This window comes from Athalia rosae, chromosome 8 (genome assembly GCF_917208135.1).
Source record: "Athalia rosae chromosome 8, iyAthRosa1.1, whole genome shotgun sequence".
NCBI lineage: Eukaryota > Metazoa > Arthropoda > Insecta > Hymenoptera > Athaliidae > Athalia > Athalia rosae.
In genome coordinates, this window is record NC_064033.1 from 5,572,695 (window position 1) to 5,592,481 (window position 19,787).

At 39.9% G+C, this 19,787-nt stretch overlaps 2 protein-coding genes and 1 long non-coding RNA gene across 8 annotated transcripts; 2 read left to right on the forward strand and 1 right to left on the reverse strand.

The window, feature by feature from the left end:
• The first annotated feature begins 3,342 nt into the window (after positions 1–3,342).
• Positions 3,343–4,341, forward strand: LOC105686429. The gene is made up of 2 exons (XM_020852650.2): positions 3,343–3,881; positions 3,948–4,341. The coding sequence occupies exons 1-2, from the start codon at positions 3,859–3,861 to the stop codon at positions 4,171–4,173; spliced, it is 249 nt and encodes an 82-aa protein (XP_020708309.2). The 5' UTR covers positions 3,343–3,858; the 3' UTR covers positions 4,174–4,341.
• Positions 4,342–4,374: 33 nt separating this feature from the next.
• Positions 4,375–19,718, reverse strand: LOC105686425 (carnitine O-palmitoyltransferase 1, liver isoform). Of its 5 annotated transcripts, none has more exons than XM_048659286.1 (16): positions 19,378–19,718; positions 11,278–11,441; positions 11,064–11,200; positions 10,688–10,964; positions 10,288–10,611; positions 10,007–10,206; positions 9,718–9,922; positions 9,538–9,645; positions 9,431–9,456; positions 9,028–9,093; positions 8,416–8,478; positions 7,440–7,554; positions 7,076–7,345; positions 6,846–6,995; positions 6,569–6,778; positions 4,375–6,499 (listed from the first exon to the last, which is right to left on the reverse strand). In XM_048659286.1, the coding sequence occupies exons 2-16, from the start codon at positions 11,416–11,418 to the stop codon at positions 6,395–6,397; spliced, it is 2,397 nt and encodes a 798-aa protein (XP_048515243.1). In that variant the 5' UTR covers positions 11,419–11,441; positions 19,378–19,718; the 3' UTR covers positions 4,375–6,394. The 5 variants fall into 5 exon arrangements, with proteins under 5 accessions (XP_048515243.1, XP_048515242.1, XP_048515244.1 ...); XM_048659285.1 differs by lacking the exon at positions 19,378–19,718 and adding an exon at positions 13,996–14,333; XM_048659287.1 differs by lacking the exon at positions 19,378–19,718 and adding an exon at positions 11,570–11,820.
• Positions 11,694–13,656, forward strand: LOC105686430. 2 transcript variants are annotated; one of them, XR_007279747.1, is made up of 3 exons: positions 11,694–11,834; positions 12,166–12,268; positions 12,357–13,656. It is a non-coding gene; the product is annotated as an uncharacterized LOC105686430 (long non-coding RNA). The 2 variants fall into 2 exon arrangements; XR_001103055.3 differs by lacking the exon at positions 11,694–11,834 and having other exon boundaries at positions 11,869–12,268.
• Positions 19,719–19,787: the final 69 nt, after the last annotated feature.

A 19,787-nucleotide genomic window follows, 5' to 3' on the forward strand; every position in this document is an offset into this window, starting at 1 on the left:
GATTGTATTGAATCCTAGTATGATGGAGAGAGAGCAACTGATTGCATGCAGGACTAGGCATACGCCTGCCTGTGTACTCAATCATTCAATGATTTATCGATACAAAAAGAAAGAAATCATTCTGAGCTCTAGAATGTAGGTCCTGGAAATTAAATTTTAGGCCAAAAATTTATTTTTGTATCAGGAGAACAGGAAAACCGAGGAGGTATTCCGAGACCTGGTGCCTCATCATGTGCATGCCTTCAATCCTCTGTATTCAATCCTAGTATGATAGAGAGAGCAACTGATGCATTGCAGGACTGACTGTGTGCATGCCTGTGCATGCAATCATTCAATCATGCTTTAAATCGTAAGCGATAATGCAGAGCTCTAGAATGCCGGCCCTGAAAATTGAAAGTTTGCCCAAAAGTGGAGATTTGTATCAGGAGAACAGAAAACCCGAGGAGGTGGTCCGAAACTTGGTGCCTCATCATGTGCATGCCTTCAATCCTTCATGATTATTTCTAGTCTGATGGAGAGAGCGACTTATTCTTTGCAGAACTAACTATATGCCTGCCCGTGTATTCATTTATTCAATAAATTGTAGATAAAAGAGAGAAAGAATAATTTCTAGCTTTAGAACAGCGTTTCCGGAATTCAGAATTTAGGCTAAAAAATTCTCTAGGTATCAGGAGAACAGAAAAACCGAGGAGGTATTCCGAGACCTGGTGCCTCATCATGTGCATGCCTTCAATCCTCTGTATTCAATCCTAGTATGATAGAGAGAGCAACTTCTTCCTTGCAAGACTAACTGTATGCCTGCCTGTGTATTCAATCATTCTATCATGCTTCGATACAAAGCGTAAGAGATGATGCAGAGCTCTAGAATACCGGTCCTGAAAATTGAAAGTTTGCCCAAAAGTGAAAATTTGTATCAGGAGAACAGAAAACCCAAGGAGGTGGTCCGAGACCTCATGTGCCTCATCATGAGCATGCCTTCAATCCTGTATATTCAATCCTACTCCTACAACTTATGATGGAGACATTACCTAGTTGCATTCAACGTTAATTAGACTATAACTTCTAAAGGGCTCTTCGGTGATGGATTGTCAATAAATTTCAACACATCATTACAAATAATATGAATTTATTCAGATAGAAAATTATCCTTTTACAGCAAATGTGTTACAATAAAAATTCATAGAGTCTTCTTATCGAACGACAATTCCAATTAAGTCAGAAAGTATGTACACGATCTATGTCTGTATTATGAATAATGTATGGATTTTTATTCGGTACTTATAAACAATCAGGCAGATGCAACGATGAGTCTTGATTCCTCAATGCAGGGAAGAGATTCTCTGGAGCTGCCAATTTCCCACCTGTAACAGAAGAGGAAAAAAGTTAATAGATGGAATACAACTGAATTGTAGAATTATTGAGTGATGAGTTATCATTAGCCAAAGCTAAAGTCAACTAAAGCGAAGCCAAGTTAGCAAATTGAAGTATGGTGACGAGATATCGACAATGGATCAACTCTACCTACGACAATTCCTCCCTTGAAGAATAAATACATCAACAGAATCAGCAGAACCGGACACGCCAAGAACTAACTCTATCGTCGCAGCGTATTGTTATTTAAATTATCTTCAGAGGGGTCCAGGGATCTAGTTCTTCTAATGAGTAACAAAGTCAGTTTGTATCAAGTTTCAATGGCATAGTTGATTCACCCCATGTTCGGTGTGCTTTGTGGTAATTCCTCTCTTGGTAGACACGTGCTAACACCTGAAGAAATATGTATCCGTGGTTGAACTGACAGCACAAAGGAATCTGAAAGGACCAGAAGAATAGAAATAATTTTGGTAATAAGGGCCACAAAACTAAATTTGCAAACAGTATCGATGTTGCAAATGTTTGCAAACGTTGTAAACGAAAAGGTGATTAGACCACAAATGTGAAACGATGGGGGCAAGAAGTGGACACCGTTGACAGGGACACGCATGGTAATGTTGATTTGTCATCATTCTTTATTTTTTCTCCTGTGTTTCCTGAATATTTTCTAATTCCTTCATTGATTTTTGATGATTACTAGATCTCCAACAACTCCTGCGAGCGCCCAGTATTATTCAGGTGAATTAACATAACCTTAAACTTATATGAAGATTCTGTGCGAATTTTTACAATTTTTTTTTTTGATTTACAGCATCACAGATTTATTCCCAATTTTTTTCTCATTTTTTCTAATTTTTCCTGATTTTTTCCAATTTTTTCCGATTTTTTAATTAATTATTCAAATATTCCCCCCATTTTTATGGGCGCCGCCATTTTCTTCAAGCTCCGCCCACCAGGGGTACAGCTAGCGCCATGTGGCGGATTTTTGGTGAACTAACCCCTAGAGAAACGCAAAAGTTTTGACCCTTCTTCGAGCAAAACCGGAAAAGTATTGACCCCCTGTTCTCCGAGCTCCGCCCACTGGGGGTACAGCTAGCGCCATGTGGCGGAATTTTCGTGAACTAAAATCCCAGGTTTCTTGCCCCTTGACGTCAGGCAATGTGTTGCGTGAAAGAGATGTATTACGTGGTCAATACTTTTCCGGGTTCGCTTGAAGGAGGGTCAAAACTTTTGCTTTTTTCCACCTGAGAAAATGGTCAATACTTTTCCGGGTTCGCTTGAAGGAGGGTCAAAACTTTTGCTTTTTTCCACCTGAGAAAATGGTCAATGCTTTTCCGGGTTCGCATGAAGGAGGGTCAAAACTTTTGCTTTTTTCCACCCGAGAAACTGGCCAATGCTTTTCCGGGTTCGCATGAAGGAGGGTCAAAACTTTTGCTTTTTTCCACCCGAGAAACTGGCCAATACTTTTCCGGGTTCGCTGGAAGGAGGGTCAAAACTTTTGCTTTTTTCCACCCGAGAAACTGGCCAATACTTTTCCGGGTTCGCTAGAAGGAGGGTCAAAACTTTTGCTTTTTTCCACCCGAGAAAATGGCCAATACTTTTCCGGGCTCGCTTGAAGGAGGGTCAAAACTTTTGCGTTTTTCTGGGGATTAGTTCACCAAAAATCCGCCACATGGCGCTAGCTGTACTCGCGGTCGGCGGAGCTCAGAGAAAGGGAGGTCAATACTTTTCCGACTTTTTTCGAAGAAGGGTCAAAACTTTTGCATTTCCCTAGGGGTTAGTTCACCAAAAATCCGCCACATGGCGCTAGCTGTACCCCCGATGGGCGGAGCTTAAAGAAAATGGCGGCGCTCATAGAAATAGGGGGAAATTTTGAATAATTAATTAAAAAATCGGAAAAAATTGGAAAAAATCAGGAAAAATTAGAAAAAATGAGAAAAAAGCTGGGAATAAATCTTTGATGATTCATCTTCAGAGGCACAAGTATTTGGCATGTTTTGACCAGGCTAATTGCTTAACTGTTCGGCATCACCAATATCTTTGAATCGATGTCTCCTAATGGATACCAATCAACTTTGCAAAGTACAAAATCTGTGGACATAAATAAAAACCTCATTTCGCCCTCGATTACTGGAAATTCGTTGGACCGTGTTGGACTAGGACTTTAATAAATTTGTGTTGGCCACCCCGTGTCAGTCAAAGATACTAAATCAGTTTTTTGGTCGCACGGTCTCAATAGAACTGTCATACGAATTAACCTCGCGTTTAGGGGCGGTGATCACGCTCCATATCTGTAACGATGCAATGGATTATGTTTTATTACTACAGTTGAATTTTCAAGATATGATCACGAACGATAAAAATTTCTTGATCAGTCGCCAAGTGAATTGGTAATCGCTGCAGCCAGTATGCCGCAGGACCTTGACGCTGGCTCGAATCATCTGTGCTGGTCTATTTAAAAGATGACTCAATTTTTCTGACCCCATTATGGACGACGAAACTCTGAACAGGTAGGTGTGAGAAATTTTTACTGATCACACGAAACAGGCTACGATGTGACAAATCTCATGTCGCAGGCTCGCAGCTGAGGCCTTAATCGAGGAGGCAAAGCTCGGAGCCAGGAGAGCAGAACTTGTTGGTCCAAGTGGCTGGATTAAACCGAAGCAAACCATAAATAAGAGATTTCTTCACTCTACGTTGCGCAATGCTGTCCTGTCGAACAAACACCATCGCAACAAAGCAGCTAGGATTTTTGACGAACATGAACAGAGAAATCAGACTACGGACAATAAACCGCATTAATATTTTACAGAATAACTATTGATATTATTCGTACGCTGTTGACGTCCCTCCTTGTGAGTTTGGGGAACTGACGACTGTTATTTTAGTTCACGTTAGAGTAAATGATTGTTGTGACAAGTTGTGGAATTATGAAAAATTACATTCGAATAAATCATGTTAGAAAAGTGACGACGGATCTGGGTTTTCATCTTATTCTCATCCTTAAACAAATAAACATCAATTTTATTCCAAAAATCAGTAGTGTATTTCTTACATTGGATCAATTCAATTATTATTATTAATCTTTCTTTTTTTTTCACCTATTATACAAGTTACGATAAGCAAATTAATAAAGATTTGACGATCACTTAAACAGACTTTTAGCGTATAGAATGGAAAATCCACACCACATGATACGTAAACTGGTTTAAAGAGCACCAAATACCACTCGATTATACTATTAAGAAATACATTATTGACAATAAACTCCCACGTATAAAATTATGTATAAATTTAAATATTATTATTTTCTTTTTGCATTGATAGGTTGCGCGTAGGTTATAATCGATTGACTCTCTTATAAAAAAATTTTTTCAACAGTCACAAATTTTCGTGATTCGCAATAACAATTCAAAGGGGCCGCTCTCACCTCAAAAACATGACCAGCGAGGAAGAAGTGCCTTTTTTATTCATTTATTTATTCATTATTCTCATGTGAAAGGTCGTATCTTCGAGGTGAAGTTGGCATATCCCTTGTTCGGTATACATTTATGATATTTAAACAAAAAAAAATATTCAATATAATATACGTACGATTGTGTATACATATATTTATATAGGGGTGTATCGGTGTTCGTTATGTAAAACCATCTCGTCATCAATAAATTTTAAATCTAACAGAACTTAAGTTACGAAGTATGAAATTTTTTTTTTTCTTCTCTTTCATTCTTCTTCTTCTTTTTCTATCGTTACGTTTCATATTTATACTGCTTCGCGTTTACGATGACAAGAAAGAAACGAAAAAAAAAATTAAAATTGCGCAGTCAAAGTTAATGATGATTATTATTATTATTATTATTATTTCTTTTTCAATTTTCGATCTCTCGTGAAAACTGAAAAAACTGCTCTACTTTCATCAACGTCGTACCACACACCGCATGAGACTGGATCGCAAAGAAAAGAAATATTAATAATAATTATTATGATTACAATAATTACAATAATCATTTTTACAAACTTGTTTATCGATGTAAATCGTATGGTTATTTGTTTTTCCTCTAGTTCTTTTTATTTTATTTTATTACTCTTTTTCTAAAGCAAAATTGCATTGATCGTTAGAAATCTTTTATAGTATATCTTTTGTACACATGAGATATAATAAAAACTTTCTAATAAAAGAGATGGAGGGGGGGAACAACAAAAAATAATGACATCATCTCATTTTGATGTGATAACAATTGTACGTTTTCAAATATTTTTCTAAGATTAAAAAAAAGAAAAAAATATATATATATATGTATATACGAGTGTATATTTTATATACATATATAAATATATATATATTTGCCTGCCTGAAATCAACATGAGCCGCCGTAATTTGATTTTTTTTTTTCAAAACGATTACGTTGTATATTGTACAAGAGGTCATTGCGTACCATGATGAATACTATGATGAATACAAAGTGTGGCGATATAATACCTGATGAATGTTTATATATTTACAACTAAAATTTCACTTATTCTATTATTTTATCGTTATTATCAATGATTTGTCTGGTTTTCGTTAATTTGTTTGTTTGTTTGTTTTTTTTTCAAAATCAAGCGAGGCCTATTTCAATAAACGGCAGATCACATAATTTTTTATGGTATGTGCGAAGCTACGTACGAGTCTTGCGATTTATGTCTCTACCACTATTCAAGTCAATAAGTTTTAGTGTCGTTAATGACATAATTCCACGAGGATAACATTTAACAAATTGTAGGTTAGGGTTTCGCCTCAAAGACGACGAAAAGATAAAACCTTACTTTTCCAGTCTATCTCGATTTCTAATTATCTTTCTATCTAAAAAAAAAGTTTGTCTATGTATCAATAGAAATACCTATCAACAAACTATATTTACATCAATCAACAGGAATTGATTAAACGTCAACTCGGAGAATGTTGTTGCAATTGAAAATCACTCTAATGTTTTGATGTAAACTCAGCGGAGAAAAGGAACTTCCTATAAATTTCTCGATACCTTTACGTCGAACCGTTTTTGTGTTGCTGCGACTTTTTGTACTGAAGGAACAAGTCCCTCATGTCGGCGAGGGCCTTCTCTATCCGATTGGCAAACAATGCGGAGTTCTGTAACGAGAAATAAATCATTATCTAGCTCTGGTCGGAGGCTCTGGTCTTCTGGTTACGATAACTCACCGTATCGGGAGAACTTTTTTTGCTAGAAATATGGAAGAAAATTATATCCTCCCCGGCAATGATGTACGATACACCGTAACCGTCGTCAGCGACAGGGCCAAACCCACCACCAGCGGATATGCAGTTGGGATATTTTTTCAAATTCAATCTCGATGTCTGTCCGTGGGGCGTTTGAGACGTCGACAGCTTCCAGGGCTCACTCAAGACTTCCTACGGGGAGGAAAAGTAACGTTGGTATCTTCCAAGAATAAAATCTTCTCGAAGATGAGAGGCTTACCTTCAGGAACGGAGAATCAACCTCCAGGTATTTCGACACAACGTACAAGCAGAACAGATGCCGATCGATTCCCTTTCCACACATGGCGTCCTGATAACCTATCTGGTGGCGAGCGGCTGCCTTCATGAGCAGTTTGAACCTCTCTTCCACCTGCGATTGAAAAACAGACCAGAAAATTGGTAGCGGAAACTGGAAGTCTGAGGACGCCTGAAGCTCTGCAAAGGACTCACCGGCGAGGATTTATCCTCCATTGCTTTCACCCATGCCGCAGACTCGATAGTACAGGGCCGAACAGTCTCGGTTCTACCTTCGCGAAATAGTCTGGTCATCGAAGCCTCGTAGGTCAGACTAAATTTGCCTGCGTCTCTGTAATAGGCTAGCTGAAGAGCCATTTGTATGTAAGCGTCTGGAGACACGCGACAGATCTTCATAAAACCTTTGCCATAAGCGTCGTGGACGTAGATGCGTAAGTCCACGTCGTTCAACAACCTTTCAGCAACCTAGAGTCGAATGGAAAGAAAAAAAGTATTATCTCGAACGGTCGAATTTCTGGAGCGCGCGTATTCGCGGTGCACTTTCAAAATTTTGTCCTACCGAATAAGAACCCTCGATAGCCTTCAGACATTCGGGTGTCATGTCCCATTGAAGATGCGCTGGAGCCGGAGGCGTGAATTCGGGTGTGCCAATGGACCGCCCGTCTTTTGTGTATCTACATGATTGGAAGATAGTTTATTCAAAGGGCTGCGGAGGCGACCAAAATGTCGTCGGTTAGATTCAACGGGGGTTGCTCGACGGAAATAAAATGTCGGCGCATCCCGTTTCCCCGTTGAGAAATACATACGCGAGTAATTTGAGGAGAACGAGATTTCGCCGATGAATTTTATCCCCGTCACTTTTAGTGCGTTAATTCACATTAGGGTGTGCGTGATATGCGTTCACATGAATAAGCGTATACGGATAGCATTTTGAATCGGAAAATCCTGCTTTGAAACTAATTTTACAAAAATATATGTATGTAAATGCTCCTCGGCACATTGGAGAAATGAATTATCCAAAACACGATCCGTTATTTTATTTGAAGTGAAAAAGGAAGGAGAAAATTAAAGTCTTAGAAGCTTATCGCAAATAAAAATAAGGGGGTAATAATAGATTCTGAAACCGATTAATTTTAGCTTGAACGTTATTAGTTTTTTGTTTATTTTTTTTTTTTAAATAAGAAAGAAAACAGGCGCGTGGCTTGGAAAATCGTTAATAATTATCAAAATTTTGTGGACGTAAAAAAGCATGATCCTGTATTTTCATTACGTAGACGGAACAATGTACATACAATACATTTCGATAGTGCGACTCGAAAATTTAACGATAAATCTTGATTAAAACACCTCTACACTGTTTGATGACTTACCGATTAGGTAGAGTCACGGGGAAGCACAAAAGATGAACATCGAATACAGAATGTTCCCCAATCATAAAATATTATCATCAATCGGGAGGGGGAAAAAAAAAATGGGAAAACAAATCTGTGTTAGTTTACAAATCGTGATCGATAGCATTTGATAAAAAAAATTACCCAGTCTCCGCCTCAGTAGCAACACAGTATTCCCAAAGGTGTCCCATCACGGGAGCATCAGCCCTGATAACCAGAATGTCAAAGAGAGTGTTTTAAGTCGGACCAAAACCGATTAATCATATTATTTCTGTCGACACCATGTTGTTAATGTTATGGGACGACGTAAAGTTGTCGTGTCAATTCACCATTTCATATCAATAGATATTAGGGGGGAGCTGAAATTAACTGCGTAGATTTTGTTTCGCTTCGCAGACCACGTCGTTGCCAATTACTTAGAACAAAGCGAAGAATGAAAAGTGATTTTAGTGTGTACAATATTTGAAAATTGAAAAAAAATTAAGAAGAATTTTTAAACCACTGATGATAATAAATTTACATTGCTCGGGAGCGCGTAAGCATTATTTTTGAAAGTGACACAGTCGAAGATACACCGCTACAATTGCCACTTCACTTAAAACGACGATCGATCAACCGTCGAAATATTATAGTGAGATCCACCATAACCTGACATTCTTACTGTACAAAATGAAAAAAAAGCACAACCAAGCATTCCAGGCGCATAGAAATACAGAAATATAGATATACGTATATAAATCGCAGGTGGGCTCTTACTCTATATTCATGGCTTCTTCCGATACCACATACTCCCACAAGTGTGACACCACAGCCGCATCTGCCCTGCTCATTACTTATCATTACATGTCGGATCTCATCATTAAAACTGCATAATATAATCATTGAAAGATAGGATTTCAATCGTACGATCAACGAAACCAAAAAAAAAAAAAAAGGAAAAAAAAGGATTCAACGATGCCCTTCTGAATCGAGTACATCTTGTCTCCGTAGATCTCAGGGAGTTTAAGACTTGAGATTTGAAATTTTAACGTTCAAATTTGATTCGATAATATTTTCTCGTTTCGTATCTCGATGTGTATAGTATTGACGTGGATTTTGTAAGTGAATTTTATGGTGACCAGTAAATTCTTAATCATCTATAGATCATGAGAGTACTCACCACGCATGCTCCGCGTTAAAACCGATCTGCAACAGAGCGAGATTTGAAATTCGACAAACAGTTTTCAGAAAAGTTAAAAATCAAGAGCAAAGTTTAATTAAACTCACCCTTCCATTAGATCCGATACAAAGCGTGAAGGATTTGTCGAACCATCTGTCATATCCCTTTCCATGTAACAAGATTCTACCGTAATGATCCAATTTTTCAGGATGAGCCTGAAAAACACCAGAACGAATGTGGAGTCGGGTGAAAGAATTCTTTTTTCAAATCGAAGAGTTCTCACCCACCTGGTCAAACTCGTACGGAATGTCATCCAGAGCCACGACGAAAGCTGCCTTTTCGATGAGATCTAGCGACGCTTTATTTATACCTTTGCTAAAATATTCTGCACGAGCTCTGGCCCACACTGACCTTTCACCAGCAGTAAGTGCAGCCAGCTTTTCCTCGCCTACGGCAGGCGGTGACTGGTCGTCGAGGATTTGCTGTATTTGTCTGGAAAGAATATCAGAAAATTCCAGTTCCGGTTTCGCTTTACAATCACGTTGAGAAAAACAACGAAACCAAAGACGAACTTACTGTTCGATCTCGCACGGATGCAAGATCCGGTGTCTGTGGTAGATCAGGACTTTGAAGTATCTTCCTTTGTGGTAGACCACGATGTGCTTCGAATCCTGTACGTGTACTATTTTGTCCGTTTCGATACCCGGAATTCTTGTGGTGTTGAACAATCTTTCGTATTGCCACGAACACAGTGGCACTATACCTTGCACCAGAATCTGAAATGTCGAATCTAGATCACCCTTTTTCCCAATCAACTGCAGCTGGGCATCCTAATCGACAAAGTAAACTTCACTCACCGGTTCAAGTTCTTGTCGTTCGATGAGCCTGCGGTACTGCAAACACGAATGGATGGTAGTGGCGGCACGGGCAGCCTGCACCTTTGTTGGGTGCATCAGGATAGCGTCGATTCCATAGAAGTTAGAGTTCACCATGAGAGGCGATCTTCCACGCAGGTAAACATACTCCTCCCACCAATCGGAAACGTAGTTAGTCGACCACCACGACTTCAGGATTAGGTAGCGTTGCAGCTTCACCGCGATCCCAGATTTGAATTCATTCGAGTGTCGTTCCATCCTGGCGTAGTCCTCGTCGTTCAAAAGTGGACGAACGCTTCGCAGATACTGTTAATTGGCAGAGTGTCGGTACATCGTTAGTGAAATTCTACAAGATTTCTAGCGCTATCCGTTTTTCACTCACTCTCTGTATCGTGTCCTCGACGGAGGGTAGTGGAAGTCTGGGTAGGGACCCCTGGAAACTGTACAACATGGGCAAACTCCATCCGGATAGAAGCTTGACTCCCGCGACCCAAAGTTTCGTCTTCAACGAAATAGAACTTCCCTTACCGCGAGATTCGTACATCCATCCTTTGTAGATCAGCAAGAGCTTCAGCGTGTACCGAATAGTGTATATTACAAACAGCCATAATAAAACAGCGACTAGAAACGATCCGGCTAGATGAGCTGTTATGGAAGACCTGAGGATGGAATCGTATCGGTTATAAAGAAGTCCGGAGCGTGGTCAGAATTTTCAACAAACTGCTGCTTTGTGTCGTTCACTAACATTGAGATCTTACCCTGGAAGGTACGGGGCTACTTTGCCTACGAGGTCGTACGGAACTTTGTAACCTACAAAGTGAATTGCTGCTACTATAGCGGCCGTGAGCCAGAGACTTTGTAGAGAAGCTGGATACACGCCGTTCTTTATATTGTTCTGTGAGAAAAAACAAAAACGATCCGTAAGTCGCGAAATTCATGGGGGTTAGGTAAAGATCAGAGTAATTTTCTCACCTGAAATCTGAAGAACCGTTTTTTCCAAGAACGGATTCCAGACTGCCAAACGAGATGCAAGACTTCGCGATCGAAGTTTACGTCCCACCCTTCGTGGGTTATGGAAAAGCTGAAGGCAACAGCTGAGTGAGCTTCTGCCATGATGGAGGAATAGCAACACAAGTCTGAAACAAAATAATAACGGTATAGCAACAAGCGAAAACTTCGTCCCGTCGTTATCAACAATTACAGGGACCGGTGCAAATTTGTTCACGCCTGTTACCGACAAAAGTTATACCAACGCATTCCTCACATAAGGTAATAAGTCTCCTTTCTTGCGTTTGTTTCTAACACCCTGCATCGGAGTAACGCTATCCACACGTTGTGTGATTAAGTTTTATTATTGCGACCCAGTTTACAAATTAAATGCATGTAGTCAAAGTGAGTTCTATATATAAATATGAAACGAACTCGAGCAATGATAATAATTTGCAGGAAGGGATTTGGATACGGAGATCGTAAATGAGAATTTGATCGAATGAGAAACAAACTCACAAAGCTAACGCATGAATGGAACAGTGAGTAATGACGAGGTTAATCACGACCAAAGGTTTGCCGTTCTCTTTCATTTTATTTTTCCCTCACCTCGTACGTTACAGCTTGTCACGAAGCTGGACATTTACTACTGCGGAATAAAATATTGCCCGTTAGTTACAGGAAGTAAATATTTCTTTGCTAACGACATTAAACACCGATGTCAATGTATTTTTTCCCATAATGGATTCCGTTTCTGATCACTTTAACTTCACGTGGCGAAGGTAACCAGTTCTTTACGAATACTACTTCATTTTCCTATTTTTGTTTTTTGTGACAAGAGATTCCTTATACAGATATAATATTTTTCGACAGAATTGGAACAACCGACAAAGAATGACCAACAGGAAACACAAAGGAAACTGGATTCGAGGGGACTGAACGTTAACCTTGGACTTTGAACGGAGCAGGATCGGAGGTGTTGAATTGCAAGCTGCTTATTACGCCAATTCTGCGATCACGGTTTGCAAATGTGTTGATATTGCATCGTCATCTCTGGTTTCCAGCTTCAAAAATCCAGGCTGTCTGCCACCACAGCTGTATCTCAACCCCTGTCTCGGTACCCTCAAAAAGAACAAAGTGTCCGTGGACATTTTTCCACATCGACAGAGTTCGTCTCGACGCAGAACTAGTGGCAGTATGCAGCGTTGCGATACATGGAATTAAAAATAATAGCCCCAACACGTCAGCAGTTGAGAGACCTCCACCTCCGTCAGCGATACTCGACCAAGGAAAAAAAGAAGTGGCCATGCATATTTTTGACCAACAACGACTGCGAAATGAAACTCAACAAATTGCCAGCTCGTCGTAGAGATTATTCGGAGTCAATGCGATACGACGATCCACATAGCTAAACAAAAATGACGATAAAGGTTTACACAAGCATTACTGGCGGTGTGAGTGTAATCGTGCCTGCGACCAACAGCATAATTTCAATCTATAGAGCCAGCCAAGGTCCGCAGCCCTATAAAATGTGAACCACACTTGTTGACCCGCTGAGAGGTCTGGTATGTGTGTGGAGTATACGACGAGATTATTTAACGCAAACATCGGCGGTATTCTTAGTATCTACTATATCCCAATTCTCCTCACGAGCTTCCGCGGTGTGACGAACGGCCTTCACTTTACGGATAAAACGTCGCCAACTTCCTGGGCGTAATTTATGGCCAGAAAAGATAGCGTATCCGACAGCGTTATTCGGCAGGTGCGCTCGCTCCGAGCGGCGACCTTGAACGTAGTGAAATGCGAAACTATCGTAGCGATTATCGAGAGTCGAGGAGTTTTGTCGCTTGGCGTTATTTTAACCGATAGCCGTGAAGTTTTCACCTTTTTCTCGCGTCCGAAGAAATTGAGGAGAAAATTCAAATCGCTCCCCCCACCACCCGCCGATCGTGTATTCAACCGGATTCCCGACCCATTGACCTTCCCGAGTTTGGGTCTTCGTCAGCGACATGCGTTCCCGACGTTACGAAAATAAACGTACCGCGAAATTACCACAATATCAATATTCATCGGCCGATGTTATCGGAATGTATTTAAAATATGAGAAATGAATATCGGAATATTTGCCGGTCGTCGTCCCGTCCGTCCCGTCCGTCGCTTTTCGAATTACCGCTAAAACGCTCGATTATCGCCCAGTCATTTTTCTTGTCCACGTTTTTTTTTTATCCTACCTCGACTCGATCGCGCTGCCCAATTTCCATTAACCGGTTCTTCTGCTAATTCCAACACAAACCGGAAGCTACGTCCACCAAAAATTCCACGCTATTTGTCGATGAAAATAAAAAAAAAAAAAAAAAAAAAAAATCAACAATTTCGGTGTCCAACGGCGCCGAGAATGAATTTAAAAAAAAAATGAAAATAAAATAAAGATGGCGGAAAAACGATCGACCGGAAGATTTTTCAAAGATTAGCGAGTTCGACGTCCACATTCGACGACTCACCGATTGATAAATGGGTCACACGTTTTGAGATAATCGATTACGCGCCGATAAGACCAACAAATTGATCGAAGAGAAACAAAATGGCGGAGGCGGGGGGGGGTCTCTCACCATCTAATCGCAATCAATCGCTTTATATGTCACTGGAAATTTAGATATCAGATTTCGTAGTAAGGAAATTTTATTTCCCCTTTATCGGACTCACTGTCGTAATCGGCGTACATCGTATTTCGCACAGCCTAAAAAAAAACTTTTTTCTATTTTTTTTTTTCAATGATTGTCGTTATTGTTATTATTACAACGCACGTGCTCCTCGATACACCCACACACACACACAGGCGAAACGGTTTGCTGACGCGACACAATTTTTACGTATAAATATATATATATATCTATATCAGAGGAGGAAAAGAAGAAAAAAATAAAAATCTGTATACGTATACTAGATAACAATTGTACGCGCGTTTGTTTTCTACGTTCAATTAATTTGATTTGATAATTTGAACTCTTTCAATAAACGAATAAGATTCCATTACGCGGAATAGATATAGGTATATATATACTGTATGTATATAGTTATGATTGATTGGCCCGCGAAGGTGATTTTTTGACTACTGAAATAAAGTAATGACGGTAGTTTAGTTTTAACGATGGATATAACAACAATATCGTAATGAAAGACAAAATAAAAAAAAAAAAAAAAAGGTTCGGGAGGACGATTATTTATACAAATTATATATACAAGAGATGTACATATAAATGAACGCGACGACTGTGGTGTGCAACGCGTACTCGTGTACGCGATGAACGGTATTTGGCCTCAGAGCCACGGGGGCATCGCTCAAAGTCCAAAGTCTAAATACCGAATTCCCAATGAATAAAATATGTCGATAGTAGATACAATTGCGCGCGGTGTAAATATATATATGTATATATATATGTGTGTGTGTACGCACACGCGCCAACGCGCCAACTAAAGTGGCCGTCGTAAACATCGTCGTCGATTTTTTTTTTTTTTTTTGAAAAAGACAATTTGAATTCGACCGCGTCACGCGTTTATTAATTCGCTTTTTTCGCCCTCCTCCCTCTCTCTTGCTGCCGCCCGCCTGAATATTCATTCGGACGAAAACAAATGAATTTCCTCGATCGAGCGCGAAGCGGCAGTAAGCTTTGAAAAATTTCACCGGAAGCTGATCGTCGCCATTTTGATCGATGGGAACAAAAGAAGGAGAGGAAGAGATGAAGAAAAAAATAAGAAGAACGACGATCCGGTTTTATTGATATTTTATGGAACGTAATTGTAAAATACGTAAGCCGATTGTGGAATTATTGTAAGTTTCAAACGAACGGAATTGATATTCACCCAACCTAACCCGACCTGATCGTCTATTTTCACGTGCGTTACGTACACGTGCATGGCGGTAATAATAGAGGGAGGGATGCGAACTTTTCCGGAAAAAGAAAATAGTATTTTCACCTGGGTGCCGTAGAAAAAGCGAATTAGAAAATAATAATGATAAACCGCAACGCGTGTTTCGTTAGTTTTATTTTTATGTGTCATCCGAAATCGCGACGCGCTTGTAGTCGTATAATCGATAATTTTTTCTTTTCCTTTTTTTTTTTTTTAATAGTTTCGTAAAAATTGATAAAACCTGGGCTTACGTGCGCGCGATCGAAGTTTTAGATAAAAAGTTGATCCGCCAAAAATTCGACACGTGCGGGACGTAGAAAATATCGTTCAATAACAATTTTTACGTCCATCATAATATCGTCGATTTCCGCCATGTTATTTTTTTTTTTTTTTTTTTTCTTCCTATTCCGCTTCCTCGATATTGTTTTTTCTTTCCTATACTTTGTTTACGACGGTCGAAGGAGAGTGCGGTCGACCTTGGGGTGATGCAAATTATTTGATGAAATTTGACGGTCGATAAAAATCGAAAAATTGAATAAAAATTTGTTCGTTGCCGGAAACGGGTGGGAAATTCGGAGCCGGGGGACTCGCGATATTTAACGCGGGTCGACGCGACGACGTTGGAATTTCCACGCGGATTCTATACAGGGTGGCGCAATAATTGAAATCACGAAAAAAATGACACATTCGTCCGCCGAGGGTTTCGCGTGTAACGGAGACGTTTTCTATTATTGGATCGCAGTGCCTGTTCTATTGGAAAGTAGAGGACATTCGCGTCGTCTGCCGCGACGATATCTGCAGCTATATAAATTGCAGAAATTGCAGAGATTCGCCTCTTTTAGGGCTTCACGGTCGTTAAATTCCGAACATCCAGCGCACCCCGTTTTAGTTTTTGATCGCCAAATTTTTAGAGCAAAAAAAAAAAGAAAAAAACACATTTTCAAAATAACGTTATACCTACTTCGCTATAGAATATAATTAATTTCTCATCTATATAATTCGAGATTCGTACATGTATACGTAAATTATATAGCTGCTTGAAAACTGCAATTGAAATTTTCATCAATTTTCGTTTCATATTATGTATTCTATTTTCATTTTTATTATCGTCGCAACCTGTATATGAAATTCTATTCCGCTTTCTAATATCTACACGTATACATGTATATACCTTATACGACATACCTATGTAAAGTAAATTAGGTACGAGTTTATAAAAATTTCATTACATATGTTTTTTCAATAATTAATCAAAAACGGAGTAACATGATTCAATCGATATTGATTATTGTTAAAAAAAAAAAAAAAAACGATCGCACCGCGCTGTTTATGAATTTTCAAAAAAATTCACATTATATTACATATAACTCTCCGTATATCGAAGGGAATTATTTATACGCATAGATGTTTGTTTTGCGTCGTACATTATACATGTATCTGCATTCGAGACGATATCGTATAATAAGCGCGTTATTCAATTGATTGTAATAAATTTTGCATTTTTTTTTTTCTTTTTTTTTCTCCTACTCAGCGTTCGATTTCAATTGATCCGAACCGCAGCTGATGCAGATACGTATACACATACATATGTATACTATAATAATACGTTACGTCACAGCGTCTACCGCGCGTCATAGAATTTTATTTTATTTGTTGTATATGCTCAGGAGATCGCACGCGTTAATTATCCTCATTATTTCCTACAAACGATGAATGGAAGGGCGAAAATTTCGCGAAAATTTAGCTAAGAAGACGGCGACGAAAAAATTATAAGAGAAGAAAAAAAGTTTGCGAGAATAAAACAGAAATGGCCGCCATCTAAAAACAAACACAACGGACGTAATTAGGCTACACATGTGTACTCGACGGTATGCAGATATAAGTCGATAATTTATATAGTAGGTATATGGGTACGATACCAAATGTGGACGATAATCTGATTACATTCGATTGCGAATTCCGGGCCATCCGATGTGTACGTACGTGATGTGTGCATTTTTTTTTTTTGTAACGCGCGTACTACGCTACTGTATGGTAATCAGGCGAATAATTAGCGATAATTAACAAATGTAATTGTAAAACGCAAAAGAAAAGACCGAGTCTGGAATACGCGTATTCTAATTTTCCATACATATGTACATATACACGAATTGTGAAAAACATTTTCGCGAAGATTTCTCATTCCAAATTTCGCTTCGTTACCTTCTAATTTCGCTTCGTTAATTACACCGCACACTCTAACGAACCTGATTTTCGAAATACGAAAAAAAAGGAAAAAAGGAACAACCAAAATTAAGATAGTCTACCTGGACCAGGTGGGGTTAGGTCGGGCGGTTTTTTAACCGGGACGAGAGATAACGAAATAATTAAAAAAAAAAATTTATCAACATTTTCACCGGATCGATGAAATAAATTCAATAGACGAAAATATTCGACGTTCCCACAGCTTTCGACGGTCGAGGAGAAAAATTTATCGCGCTACTTGTTCGCGTTTTACCCGCGTGAAACTTATACGCGAGCGCGTTCATAATTAATTCAACGCGTATTGTAAGGTGATATGATTTATAGCGAATCGCGATAAATTCTATGTACGTTGTACACGTGTACACATGGGGCATTCCACGCAGAATCGACCACCGACCGCGCTTTCGATTTTTCCGAAAGTTTTTCATACGTTTCTATCCCTATATAATATTACGTGTCTCTGAATTTCTTTTCCAATTTGTTTGTTTGTTTGTTCTTTTTTTTTACACACCGGAATAAAGTTATGAATTTTTGAAAAAATGACCAGGTTTTTTTTTATTCGTTTTGGAACCAGCTTATAGCTTTTTCGAAATTCTATCTTATGATGGGGAAAGTTTTTTTTTCTTTCCTTTCAAAATTTTTGATTTTTTTTATGTATCCATACTTTTTGGATAGAAAATAAATATACAGATAAAAATTATTCGAACCTCTTGGTTTTACATTTTTGAAAGAGAAAAAAATAAAACACCAAAAATTTCTCGACGATAAATTGCATTTTCGATTTTTACAAATAATAAAAATAGTCGTTACTTTTGCGCCACGGTGTAGAGGGTGTACAGTGCGCGCCAAAAATAAAGAGCTACAGTTCGTCGTTTTTCCTCCTTTTTTCAAATTTCGAGTTTCACGTGCAGTACGAGCCAGGAAAACTCTTCGTCGTCCGAACGCCCACGAATTAATAAAAACTTACATCGCGGACGTTAAAATCGAATACCGTTCGTTGAATTCTTCTACTCGTCTCTCTCTCTCTCTCTCTCTCTCTCTCTCTCTCTCTCTCTCTCTCTCTCTCTCTCTCTTTTCGCGCGTTCAAAGTTTTCACCCAGAGAAACACGCTTACGAGGAAAAATTTTCTGTCACGCGGAGACTTTCCCAAGGATTATCGTCGTCGTCGTCGTCGGCCCGCACGTGACCGACGTGTTACCGAACACGGGGTGTGAGAAATAAAACAAGAAAAAAAAAATTAAAAAATTACGTAACGCCTCCGGATTATCGGAGCGCCGCGCGCCGACCTAGGAATCAGCGGCAACGCTGCTCTATTCTAACCCGCTTCGGCTGCAAGGTCTTCGAAGAAGTTTTCTATCGCGATTGCATCTGCGTTACGTACACTACGTATGTACGTACCTTGTTTGTCCGCGAACTATGTCCGACTTAATTATCATCCCGCTAGACGAGCCTGAACGGCGGCGTTATCGCCATCCAGTGTTTACGTTGGCGTTTGATATCGTTACGCAATGCGACAAGACACGGTGTGTCTCTCATTCTCGTTCGCGTGCGGAAATCCGAATTTAGGGTAAAAGTACAATTACCTCGTAACCTCCTCTTAGCTGCTTTCTTTCGCTATCGGCCCCCCCGAGTTCCGTTAGGGGAACGAGAGAATCTAGCGACAATGGGGAACCTGGAGGGAGGAAACTTTCCAACCTTGTCGGGGGTACGAAATTCCGCGCTTTTGATCGCCTTTTTTGTCTGTCGCCAAAAATGAGAAGGAAAGAGACAGAAAAAAGAAAAAACTGTCTCCTCGGCGGCCCGATTGGCCGATCGGGTGGGCGTGAGGGGCCGAGCCTCCCGCACAGCTGCGACGCCGATAAAATAATTCACGATTGTCGGGCGGTTGTCGGTCGTTCGACGAATATCGAGTGGCTTGTATTTGATACTCACTGTTGGGACGATCGCAGCCTCTGGTTGTTTCCAGCGACTTTCACTGCCGTCAAATATCACGATTTTCGATCGTCGAACGCCCGCTCGTTCCTCGTCTGGACCGCGACCTCTCGTCGCCCAACGGCTCGCGCTGCCTCCGGAAAATTATTTATCGGGAGGACGAAACTGGGGGGGGGGGGGGGGCCACAATTTCGTCGTTTGAGGTGAAACACAACTCTGCCGCAGGACACGAACGCGGAGTTTTCAGGAAAAAAAAGAAAACAAAAAATCGGACGCGATTTTCCGTTCCGTGCGACGTAAACGTGTGCGGAGCGAGCAGCGTCCCACGCAGAACTGCGGAAATAATCGCGTTTGCGCTGGTCGTTGAAAATGGCGGAGTATCCGGCGCCATCTGTGAACAGGCGGTGATA

Coding starts and splice junctions, on each gene's coding strand:
- LOC105686425 (XM_048659285.1), bottom strand. Junction 9,646..9,717: donor TTCCGTACGAGTTTGACCAG/GTGGGTGAGAAC, acceptor GGTGTTTTTCAG/GCTCATCCTGAAAAATTGGA. Junction 6,996..7,075: donor TGGAGGATAAATCCTCGCCG/GTGAGTCCTTTG, acceptor TTTCAATCGCAG/GTGGAAGAGAGGTTCAAACT.
- LOC105686429 (XM_020852650.2), top strand. CDS start 3,859: ATGGACGACGAAACTCTGAACAG. Junction 3,882..3,947: donor GACGACGAAACTCTGAACAG/GTAGGTGTGAGA, acceptor CTCATGTCGCAG/GCTCGCAGCTGAGGCCTTAA.